This window comes from Ranitomeya variabilis, chromosome 4 (genome assembly GCF_051348905.1).
Source record: "Ranitomeya variabilis isolate aRanVar5 chromosome 4, aRanVar5.hap1, whole genome shotgun sequence".
NCBI lineage: Eukaryota > Metazoa > Chordata > Amphibia > Anura > Dendrobatidae > Ranitomeya > Ranitomeya variabilis.
The window spans coordinates 398,404,050-398,417,216 of NC_135235.1; the positions used below are offsets into that span (position 1 = coordinate 398,404,050).

Genomic DNA, 13,167 nt, shown 5'->3' on the forward strand with positions numbered 1-13,167 from the left:
CATCAGATTTATGCTGTCTAAACCATGGGCAACAAGAATCTGTCACTGGTTGTGTGATAGCAGCCAGGTACGATTTACTCTGAAACACTGTCTGTGACCAAATGTATACTTCCCGACTTAAGGTCAACATAAATTAGGCAGAAAGACTGTAACTGCAGTTGTATGACACTTACTTGGCTCCTTGCTGTAGTTTTGATAAAATATGTTCTGCAGCTCTGCTAGTCTTCTCAGTGAAATGCTCTGTCTAACACCACCAATGACATTGACTAACAGCTTTCTGAGTATACAGTGCATTAGCAGAAAGCTGTCAATCAGTGGTGGGAGGAGATGATAAATACCGAGGACTACAGAGCAGAAGGTCATCATTGAGAGGACTAGCTGCAGATATAACAGGGACTTTCTCAAAACTACAGTAAGAAGCCTAGTAGGAGACCCAATTTTAGAATCTGGGTTTCTGCTTCTACATTATTCTGCTCTCAGATGGGGAAGCAAAAACCCAGGTGACACTCTTCAAACTGTTAAAAACTCTTCAAAAACTTATTTTTTGATGACACATTCCCATCAAGTGTCTATACAAGTAGCAGAAGAGCTCTCGCCACCTCCTGTCGCCTCCAGCTCAAAAATATTTCCAGGATCCGTCCTTTCCTCAACCCTCACTCTGCCACAATGCTTGTGCATGCCCTAATCATCTCCCGCCTAGACTATGGCAACATCCTCCTCTGTGACCTACCTTCTAACACTCTCGCACCCCTCCAGTCCGTCCTTAAGGGTGCTTTCACACTAGCGTCGGTACGGGGCCATCGCGCTGCGTCGGCCCGACATACCGACACATACTGTGAAAAAAAAGCCCGATGTTGGCAGCGGAAGCAGTCTTAAGACGCTTCCGCTGCTTCATTGTAAGGAGGGGGCGGAGTTTCGGCTTCTCATGCGCACCAAGGACAACATCTGTGGCCTCCCTGCTAACACCCAGTCCATCCTTAACTCTGCTGCCCGACTAATTCATCTCTCTCCTCGCTACTCCTTCGCTTCCCCCTCTGCAAATCTCTTCACTGGCTCCCATTCCCTCAGCGTATCCAGTTCAAATTACTAATACTGACCTACAAAGCCATCCATAACCTGTCTCCTCCATATATCTCTGAACTAATCTCCCGATACCTTCCCTCACGTAATCTCCGGTCCTCCCAAGACCTCCGTCTTTCCTCCACGCTTATTCGCTCCTCACCCAATCGCTTCCAAGATTTCTCCTGAATATCCCCCATTCTCTGAAATTCTGTGCCCCAACACATCCGGTCAGCCACCACAGTTGGATCCTTAAGACGGAACCTGAAAACCCATCTCTTCAAAACAGCTTACAACCTGCAATGACAGCGCAGCCAACTCAACACCATCGGAGCTACTGCAACCCCAACCTACTGTCTCCTTCCCCATAATCCTGTAGAATGTAAGGGTAGGGTCCTCTTCCCTCTGTACCAGTCTGTCATTGTTAGTTTATTTTACTGTAAGTGATATTTGTATTTTGATGTAACCCCTTCTTCATGGAATCAATGGTGCTATATAAATAAATAATAATAATAATTCTTACACTCCATGTCATACACACACGTACACCATTAATAATTTGTAGCAGATCGTACTACCAATCAAAATAAGTAGGGACTAGCGTATCAAAATACAAAATAAAACTAATAAACTTTATTTGAATTATATAAAAAATATGACCAATAAAGTGCAAGTGCAAAGCCAAACAGAAATACTGGTGGTACTATACACCAATCTAAATAGCCTCCTAGAAACCCATAGGACAGTCAGTCCTTGTTGACATGATCGGGTACCTGTGCTATATAGCAAACCATTCTCAAATTAAGTTACTGTCCGCATGCTCTAACCAGACAATTGTATTGTAAGAGTATTGTGTATAGTCCACACAGACACCAAAGCATGAACCCAAACCACTGTGTAACTCCTGTCTGGTTTTAATTATCTGTCTAAATCATTTACAGTGTGTCATGTATTAGTGCCTTCAGAAGCCTTATGCAATATTTTCATAAGTGGTTAATCTACCACAGTCAACATTGCATGCCTTTAAATAGACTTAGTGATTATGCTGCCTGTCTCCAGCAGGTCCCTATTTGGTATCGCAGCCCCAATATTACCTGGTCATTATGCAGCTCATGGCAAAAACAATAGAGAGGAGAGTCATGGGACAGTGGTCAGTTATCAATAATATCTTATAGCAATTAAATGCCTTAATTTCTGCCAATCTACAGACCCTCTTTCCACTCTCTCATCAAAACCTTATAAGACCAATGCGACACTTTGAATATAAGGAACGGTCTCACCCGATTCTAATTACTCCTAACGAACAATGGTGGACTCCATTCTCTTGTAGTGTCCCCTCTCCTGATGCATTTCGTCATCACTCATCAGGGGAGTGTCCAGGGATATATGCGACCATGTCGCTGAGTCAAATTGCCATTGCTAGGAATGGTCGCATATATCCCTGGACACTCCTCTGATGAGTGGTGACGAAACACGTGGGGAGAGGGGAGACTACAAGAGAATGGAGTCCACAATCGTTCTTTAGAAGGGAATTAGCGGGTGCCCCTCAGAATCGGGTGAGACCATTCCTTATATTCAAAGTGTCGCATTAGTCTTATAAGGTTTTGATGACAGTGGAAAGAGGGTCTGTAGATTGGCAGAAATTAAGGCATTAAATTCCTATAAGATATTATTGATAACTGACCACTGTCCCAAGGCTCTCCTCTCTATTGTTTTTGCCATGAGCTGCATAATGACCAGGTAAAATTGGGGCTGCGATACCAAATAGGGACCTGCCGGAGACAGGCAGCCTAATCACTAAGGCTACGTTCACATTAGCGGCGGGCGCCGCAGCGTCGGGCGCCGCAGCGGCGCCGCATGCGTCATGCGCCCCTATATTTAACATGGGGGCGCATGGACATGCGTCGCACTTGCGTTTTGCGCCGCATGCGTCGCTGCGGCGCCCGCGTCCGGGCGCAGAGGACGCAGCAAGTTGCATTTTTGCTGCGTCCAAAATCCATTTAAAAAAGGACGCATGCGGCGCAAAACGCAGCGTTGTGCATGCGTTTTGCTGCGTTTTTGTTTGCGTTGTGCGCTGCGGCGCCGACGCTGCGGCGCACAACGCAAATGTGAACGTAGCCTTAGTCTATTTAAAAGTATGCAATGTTGACTGGGGTAGATTAACCATTTATGATAATATTGCATAAGGCTTTTGAAGGCACTAATACATGACACACTGTAAATGGTTTATTTAGACAAATAGTTAAAACCAGACAGGAGTTACGCAGTAGTTTGAGTTCATACTTTGGTGTCTGTGTGGACTATACACATTACTCTTACAATGCAAATGTCTGGTCAGAGCATAAGGACAGTAACTGTTAATTTGAGAATGGTTTGCTATATAGCACAGGTACCCAATCATGTCACCAAGGACTGAGTGTACTATGGGTTCCTAATAGGCTATTTAGATTGGTGTATAGTACCACCGGTATTTCTATTTGTCTTTGCACTTACACTTTATTGGTCATATTTTTAATGTAATTCAAATAAAGTTTATTAGTTTTATTTTGTATTCCAATACGCTAGTCCCCACACGTACACCATAATATAACTACAGGGTGGGCCATTTATATGGATATACCTGGGTGGGTCATGTATATGGATATACCTAAATAAAATGTGAATTGGTTGGTGATATCAACTTCCTGTTTGTGGCACATTAGTATAAGGGAGAGGGAAAACTTTTCAAGATGGGTGGTGACCGTGGTGGCCATTTTGAAGTCGGACATTTTTTAATGCAACTTTATAAATGGCCCACCCAGGTGTATCCATATAAATGCACACCCTATATATCAGTATGATAATACAAGATTAACCTTTTCTATTCATTTTTCTTTCATAGCGTGTCTGTCGTAACTGGAGAGGTGATCTGACCTCCATCCATTGCAGTGAAGTAAATTGTTATCTGAAAACATCCATCAAAGAAATTGTAAAAAAATTCTACTATGTTTGGATTGGTGTTTGGAAATCAGAAAGAGTAAGTACAGCAAATTTCTACACTTATGGCAATGAGTCGTGTTATTTCCTTGGGTTGCATAAAAATATTTAATATGGAACATCAATGGCCAAACTATAATAGGTGCAGGGGTTGCAGTCTCAATCAGGCATTGGGTTTAAGGGCCCAAATGGTCTCTTCAGGCAATAATAATAATAATAATAATAATAATCTCTATTTCTATATAGCGCTAACATATTCCGCAGCGCTTTACAGTTTGCACACATTATCATCGCTGTCCCTGATGGGGCTCACAATCTAGAATCCCTATCAGTATGTTTTTGAAATGTTGGAGGACACCAGAGAACCCGGAGGAAACCTACGCAAACACGAGGAGAACATACAAGCTCCTTGCAGATTATTATTATTTATTTATATAGCACCATTTATTCCATGGTGCTGTACATGAGAAGGAATTACATGCAAATTACAGATATAGCTTACAGTAAGTGTTGGGGCAAAGAATTCCAGAGGATGGGGGATATTCGGGAGAAGTCTTGGAGGCGATTGGATGAGGAGCGAATAAGTTGTGGAGGAGAGAAGGAGGTCTTAGGAGGACCGGAGATTACGTGAGGGAAGGTATCGGGAGATTAGTTCTGAGATATATGGAGGAGACAGGTTATGGATGGCTTTGTAGGTCAGTATTAGTCATTTGAACTGGATACGCTGAGGGAATGGGAGCCAGTGAAGAGATTTGCAGAGGGGGAAACGAAGGAGTAGCGAGGAGAGAGATGAATTAGTCGGGCAGCAGAGTTAAGGATGGACTGGGTGTTAGCAGGGAGGCCACAGATGTTGTCCTTGGTGGGATTTGAACCCAGGACGACCCCAGCGCTGCGAGGCTGCAGTGCTATCCACTGAGCCACTGTGCTGCCCCTGGTCAATATGAAAAAAACACTACTATTAAAGACCTGTGATAGTTGGGGCCACAAGCTTTGAAAGACACCACTGTGGGACATTATACTGGAGCTTTATAATGCCATCACATCCTACCAACATTTCCTATACTTATGGGACCTTCCAATGAATGCTCAGCAATATTGTGAAAATCGGATCACAACAGCGATGCTCTCAGGGTCACAGAATGAGTATAGCTAGGACAGTATCCCTTAAATAAAACGTAACTTTTACTATAATATTAAAATCAGGACAAAAACAAGACACAAATAAACCTGTGTATAAAGCGCTCGTGCATACCAATGTAAAAAAGTGGGAGAAGCCAGCGCTGCTTGTGGTCAGAAAGCAAAACATAAAGTGCACATGCACATATTGATTTCTAACTGAGTTTCAAAAATGAGACATTTAGCAAACAATTGATCAATTCTTTGAGCCACCCCACCACTTCACAACATTCTCATAATGGGGCAGTCCTACTCTACGTTTTTTATATTCGCTGTGCCATGACGGCCTCTAAAAAGCAAGACCACATTAAATGCAAGCTGTACCTGAAGCATTACTGAATCACTCCCATGGCACCAGAGAGGACAGCACAGATAAAGGTTGACCAGGTCTGGACATAGACATTTCAGGTCCAACCTCCACACTGCCTAACCAGCACCACAGATAAAAGGGTGAGACAGGCTTGGACACAGGTGCACAATCAAACAAAGCCTAGGGCAGGGCAGGGCTGCTGTGTGTGTGTACAGCAGCCTAGGTCAATCACGAAAACCCCCCAGAAAGAATGGCGTACATAACCCATAACCCTGCCCTAGGCTTTGTTTGTCAGTATTGGGCCCTCTTCTTTTTAACATATTTATTAATGACCTTGTAGTTGGCATATAGGGTAGAATTTCAATTTTTGCAGATGACACTAAACTGCAGAGTAATCAATACAGAGGAGGACAATTTAATATTACAGGAGGATTTATGTAAACTAGAAGCTAGGGCTGATGAATGGCAAATGAGCATTAATGGGGACAAATGTAAGGTCATGTACTTGGGCAGAAGAAATAAGATTTATAACTATGTGCTTAATTGCAAAATACTGGGCAAAACCGTCACTGAAAAAGACCTGGGGGTATGGGTGGACTCACATTTAGTGGCCAGTGTCAGGCCACTGTTGCAAAGGCAAATAAAATGGGATGCATTAAAAGGGGCGTAGACGCTCATGAGGAGAACATAATTTTACCTTTATACAACCCCTGTCAAAAATTATGGAATCACAGGCCTTGGAGGATGTTCATTCAGTTGTTTAATTTTGTAGAAAAAAAGCAGATCACAGACATGGCACAAAACGAAAGTCATTTCAAATGGCAACTTTCTGGCTTTAAGAAACACTAAAAGAAATCAAGAACAAAAAATGTGGTAGTCAGTAACGGTTACTTTTTTAGAACAAGCAGAGGGAAAAAATTATGGACTCACTCAATTATGTGGGGAAAAAATTATGGAATCATGAAAAACAAACAAACAAAAAAAAACACTTCAACACATCGCTAGTATTTTGTTGCACCATCTCTGGCTTTTATTACAGCTTGCAGTCTCTGAGACATGGACTTAATGAGTGTCAAACAGTACTCTTCATCAATCTGGTTCCAACTTTCTCTGATTGCTGTTGCCAGATCAGCTTTGCAGGTTGGAGCCTTGTAATGGACCATTTTCTCCAACTTTCACCAAAGATTTTCAATTGCATTGAGATAAGGACTATTTGCAGGCCATGACATTGACCTTATGTGTCTTTTTTTCAAGGAATGATTGCACAGTTTTTGCTCTATGGCAGGATGCATTATCATCTTGAAAAATTATTTCATCATCCCCAAACATCCTTTCAATTGATGGGATAACAAATGTGTCCAAAATATCAACATAAACTTGTGCATTTATTGAAGATGTAATGACAGCCATCTCCCCAGTGCCTTTACCTGACATGCATGTTCTCTTCAGGCAGTCATCTTAATAAATCTCATTGGAACGGCACCAAACAAAAGTTCCAGCATCATCACCTTGCCCAATGCAGATTTGTGATTCATCACGATTGCTTTTCCTTAGCCCATTGTAACCTTGTTTTTTTTCTGTTTAGGAGTTAATGATGGCTTTCGTTTAGCTTTTCTGTATGTAAATCCCATTTCCTTTAGGCGGCTTCTTACAGTTTGATCACAGACGTTGACTCCAGTTTCCACCCATTCGTTTCTCATTTGTTTTGTTGTGCATTTCCTGTTTTGGAGACATATTTCTTTAAGTTTCTGGTCTTGACACTTTGATGTCTTTCTTGGTCTACCAGTATGTTTGCCTTTAACAACCTTCCCATGTTGTTTGTATTTGGTCCAGATTTTAGACACAGCTGACTGTGAAGAACCAACATCTTTTGCAACATTGCATGATGAGTTACCCTCTTTTAAGAGTTTGATAATCCTCTCATTTGTTTCAATTGACATCTCTCGTGTTGGGGTCATGATTCATGTCAGTCCACTTGGTGCAACATCTCTCCAAGGTGTGATCACTCCTTTTTAGATGTAGATTAACGAGCAGATCTAATTTGATGCAGGTGTTAGTTTTGGGCATTGAAATTTAGAGGGTGATTCCATATTTTTTTCCCACATAATTGAGTGAGTCCATAATTTTTTCCCTCTGCTTGTTCTAAAAAAGTAACCGTTGCTGACTACCACATTTTTTGTTCTTGATTTCTTTTAGTGTTTATTAAAGCCAGAAAGTTGCCATTTGAAATGACTTTAGTTTTGTGCCATGTCTGTGATCTGCTTTTTTTCTACAAAATTAAACAACTGAATGAACATCCTCCAAGGCCGGTGATTACATAATTTTTGCCAGGGGTTGTACAAGTCCCTAGTGTGACCACACTTAGAATACTGTGTACAGTTCTGGTCTCTGGTGTATAAGAAAGACATAGCTGAACTAGAGCGGGTGCAGAGAAGAGCGACCAAGGTTATTAGAGGACTGGGGGGTCTGCAATGCCAAGATAGGTTATTACACTTAAATTTAAGAGGGGACTGGATGCCTTTCTTGAAAAGTATAATGTTACAGGTTATATATACTAGATTCCTTGATAGGGTGTTGATCCAGGGAACTAGTCTGATTGCCGTATGTGGAGTCGGGAAGGAATTTTAGGCTATGTGTTAGGCTATGGGTTGAACTAGATGGACTTAAAGTCTTCCTTCAACCTTAATAACTATGTTACTATGTTACACTTGGGGCTATTTAGATTGGAAAAACGAAGGCTAAGGGGTGATCTTATTTTAATGTATAAATATATGAGGGGACAGTACAAAGACCTTTCGGATGATCTTTTTAATCATAGACCTGAGACAGGGACAAGGGGGCATCCTCTACGTCTGGAGGAAAAAAGGTTTAAGCATAATAACAGATGCGGATTCTTTACTGTAAGAGCAGTGAGACTATGGAACTCTCTGCCGTATGATGTTGTAATGAGTGATTCATTACTTAAATTTAAGAGGGGACTGGATGCCTTTCATGAAAAGTATAATGTTACAGGGTATATACACTAGATTCCTTGATAGGGCATTGATCCAGGGAACTAGTCTGATTGCCATATGTGGAGTCGGGAAGGAATTTTTTCCCCAATATGGAGCTTACTGTTTGCCACATGAGGTTTTTTGCCTTCCTCTGGATCAACATGTAAGGGCATGTTAAGTTAGGATATGGGTTCAACTACTGTACATGGACATAAAGTCTTCCTTCAACCGTAAAAACTATGTTAACATGTTACTATGTTATTGAAGCAATTAAAAAGTATTAAAAATATTTAAAAAATATAACAGTGCAAATCACCCCTTTTGCCCAATTCAAAATAAAACCATAAAAAAAGTTCAAAAATACACACATTTGGTATAACTAAGTTCAGAAACACCTGATCTATGGAAATATAAAAATAATTAATCCAATCGGTAAACAGCATAGTGAGAAAATACTGACCCCTGTGGTATCCCACTGCTAACAGCGACCCAGTCCGAGTGTGCTCCATTAACAACCACCCTTTTTTTTTCCTATCCCTGAGCCAGCTCTTAACCCACTTACACATATTTTCCCCATTCCCATTGTTCTCATTTTATGTATGAACCTTTTGTGTGACACCGTATTAAAAGCTTTTGAAATGTCCATATACACTACGTCCACTGGGTTCCCTTGGTCAAGTCCGGAACTTACCTCTTCATAGAAATTGAACAGATTAGTCTGACAGGAACGGTCCCTAGTAAACCCATGTTGATATTGGGTCATGAGGTTATTCCTCTTCAGATGCCCCAGTATAGCATCCCTTAGAATGCCCTCCAGGATTTTACCCACAGTAGAGGTTAAGCTTACTGGCCTATAATTTCCAAGTTCAGTTTTTATCCCCTTTTTGAATAGTGGCACCACATTTGCTATACGCCAGTCCCGTGGTACAGACCCTGTTATTATGGAATCTTTAAAAATTAAAAATAATGGTCTATCAATGACTGTACTTAATTCCTGCAGTACTCGGGGGTGTATCCCATCCGGGCCCGGGGATTTGTCAATTTTAGTGATTTTTAGACGCCGCTGTACTTCCTGCTGGGTTAAGCAAGTGACATTTAATGGGGAATTTTTGCTATCACTAATCATGTTGTCTGCCATGGGATTTTCATGTGTAAATACTGTTGAAAAAAAGTCAGCATATTCGCTTTTTCCTTATCCTCATCCACCGTTTCACCAAGACTACTTTTAAGGGGGGCCAACACTTTCATTTTTTAGTTTCTTACTATTTATGTAGTTAAAGAATATTTTGGGATTATTTTTACTCTCTCTGGCAATGAGTCTCTCTGTCTCAATCTTTGCTGCCTTGATTTGCTTTTTACAGAATTTATTTAATTTTCTGTATTTATTTAATGCCTCATCACTGCCTACTTCCTTTAATTCTCTAAATGCTTTCTTTTTGTCCCTTATTGCGCCCCTTACAGCTCTATTTAGCCATATTGGTTTCCTCCTATTTCTAGTATGTTTATTCCCATACGGTATATACTGTGCACAGGTCCTATCCAGGATGCTAATAAACATCTCCCATTTTCTTTGTGTATTTTTATGTCTCAGGATATCGTCCCAGTTAATTGCACCAAGATCCTCTCTCATCCGTTGGAAATTTGCCCTCCTGAAGTTTAGTGACCGTGTAACCCCTCTATTACACATCTAATTGAAGGATACATGAAAACTTATCATTTTGTGATCACTATTCCCCAAGTGACCCCCAACCCTTATATTTGATATGCGGTCTGGCCTGTTGTTAATATTAGGTCTAGCAGTGCCCCCCTTGTTGTTGGGTCCTGAACCAGTTGTGAAAGGTAGTTGTCAAAAACCAATTACCTTTGCTGGAACTGCAGGTTTCTGTTCCCCAATCTATTTCAGGGTAGTTGAAGTCCCCCATAATAAGGACTTCTCCTTGAGTCGCAGCTTCATCTATTTGCTTTACCAGGATATTCTCTGTTGCTTCCATTATTTTTGGGGACTTATAACAAACCCCTATCAGTAATTTAGTATTTTTTCCCCTTCCCCTTATCTCCAACCACAGGGACTCTACATTTTCATTAGATTCACCTATATTATCACGCATGATGGGTTTTAAGGATGATTTTACATATAGACACACACCTCCCCCTCGCTTATTTATACGGTCATTTCTGAATAGACTATAGCCCTGTAAATTAACAGCCCAGTCATGGCTCTCATCCAGTCATGTTTCAGATATCCCCACCATGTCATAATAATCTTCCAACCAAATTAATTCTAATTCCTCCATTTTGTTGGCGAGGTTTCAGGCATTAGTATATATACACTTTATGTATCTCTCTGTACCTCTTTTCTTTCTTAAATTATTAACTGTTCTAACCCCACCTTCCATGCCACCCCCAATTTCTTTATTTGTGCCCAGGTCTCTATCTGCACTATCTTCCCCTCCTATAAATGAATACCCTCGCCCCATCCCTAGTTTAAACACTCCTCCAACTTTCTAGCCATTTTCTCCTCCAGCACAGCTGCACCCTCCCCATTGAGGTGCAGCCCATCTCTAGCGCAGAACCTGTAGCCAACTTAGAAGTCAGCCCAGTTCTCCAGGAACCCAAACCCCTCCTTCCTATACCAATTCCTGAGCCACTTATTAACCTCCCTAATCTTCCATTGCCTCTCTGGCGTGGCACATGGTACAGGCAGTATTTCGGAAAATACCACCTTGGAGGTCCTTGCTTTAAGATTTCAGCCTAATTCCCTGAAATCATTTTTAAGGACCTTCCACCTACCTCTAACTTTGTGATTTGTGCCAATGTGCACCATGACCGCTGGGTCCTCACCAGCCGCTCCCAGTAATCTGTCAATCCGATCAGCAATGTGTCAGACTCGAGCGCCAGGTAGGCAGCACACCGTTCTACCCCTGCACTGACATACCCTCATCTGCCAACTTAGCAAACTTATTGGGGTGAGCCAGATCAGGACTAGCCTCCCTGGTACTCTTCCTTCTACCCCACCTTCTAACTGTCACCCAGCTAGCTGCCTCACTTTCCTGCAGCTCCATACTACCATCCTCCCCCTCATCTATCCCATTGAGCATCTGCTCAGTGAGCCGCAAACTCCTTTCTATATTGTCTATGGATCTCAGTGTTGCCAGCTGCACATTTAGATCCAGAACCTGGGCTTCCAAATGCACAATGTGCTCACATGTCGCACAGCAGTATGCACCCTCGACCGGCTGATCAAGGACTGCATACATGTGGCAAGATGTACACTGGATGGCATTGTCATATATGGAGCTCATTTCCTAATGGGGATTGCACCAGACAGAAAAGTTAAGTAAATATAAATATAAAGTATTAATAAAATGCAAACAGCAATTCAATGATTCCTCCCTTGCAAATTCCCTGAATTCAAATTCACTGAATCACAAGTCACACACTTACTTCCGTTTGCACTTACGCTCCAGACACACTCGCTAAGAAAAAAGATTTAAAGAGATTTTTTTTTCTTCCCTTTAGCACTAACCCAACCAACAGCTCAATGCACTTCCAAATAGTCTCCTTAGTAGACCAGAAGCTGCGATCTACTGATCACTTCTGCTACATAGAGCAGGGCTGCATCCCTGCGATGTGCAGCAGAATTGATCATCTGTTAACCCTGCTGTAAGTAAACAGATAGTCAAAGTACATGTAATAAACCTAGGTTACTTAAACTTCCTTGACATAATTTTGATAAAAACAGTGTAAAAGCCATCCCACCATGACAAGATGTACCCAATTGGAATGGACCCTAACTCTTGTAGTTCACCTCACTATGTGTCAGCAGACGTCAAAATAGATGTGGGCAGAGCAGGACCCAGATCTGAATGTGTGACGCCCCAGGGTCCTGGTCGTCATAGTGGCAATGCTTTCCTCACGGGGAGAGTGATGTCATGCTTGGAAGCAAGGAAGGATATCTCTCACCAGGTAACCACAAAGCATACAACACATTCACACTCCAAGCCAGAAGGGGGAGCTCTGAACCCAGATTAAGGGGAGTTTCTCTATAAATACATTCTAGTTTGGAGGGAAAGTAGTTAGTTGGTGAGAGGAGACAGATGGTGCCAGACAGCAGACTGGAGCAGTCTGAGGCAGAGAACAGAGAATAGAGTTGGAGAAGGCCAGAGAAGAGCTAGTAGCTGAACATCAGCTAAGGCGGAGCTGGTACGACAGGAGAATAGCTGAGCAGATGTGGGGGTCTGCAGCTGCTGGCAGAAAGAGGAAAGGAGGAAGAGAGCAGTCCAGAGGACTGAAGGGGTCATGCAGCCAGAGATGTTGCAGCTCCTGGATAGAGATATAAAGAAAGAAGAACAGTGTTGAATGAGCGTGCAGGAGGACGAAGTGCAGGAGAGTGATATCAGGGGAGCACAGCAGCGTTTGGACTGTCTCCCCAGATTCCGGTGGCCGGAAGTCCATGGCTGTGTCTGACTCTTGGAGGCCCAGCTGAAACAGGCAGGACAGCTGGATTATACATCACCTGTCCGCCCTTATACCCAGGAGACATAGTGGCATATAGAGCCCGGGTCTTGATAGAGACCCTATAAAAAGGCTCGAGCCACCTGTCATACGGGTTTGTGTCCTAACCTTCATGGAGGACAGAGAGAACTGTGAGGA

The 13,167-nt window shown here is 42.2% G+C and overlaps 1 protein-coding gene across 1 annotated transcript in view; it reads left to right on the forward strand.

The window, feature by feature from the left end:
* LOC143768959 (bone marrow proteoglycan-like) overlaps window positions 1-13,167 on the forward strand; it is a 97,495-nt gene that overhangs the window by 54,744 nt on the left and 29,584 nt on the right. The window contains exon 3 of the mRNA XM_077257564.1: window positions 3,941-4,075. Coding sequence (XP_077113679.1) covers window positions 3,941-4,075 — 135 coding nt within the window. The remainder of the gene's footprint in view (window positions 1-3,940; window positions 4,076-13,167) is intronic.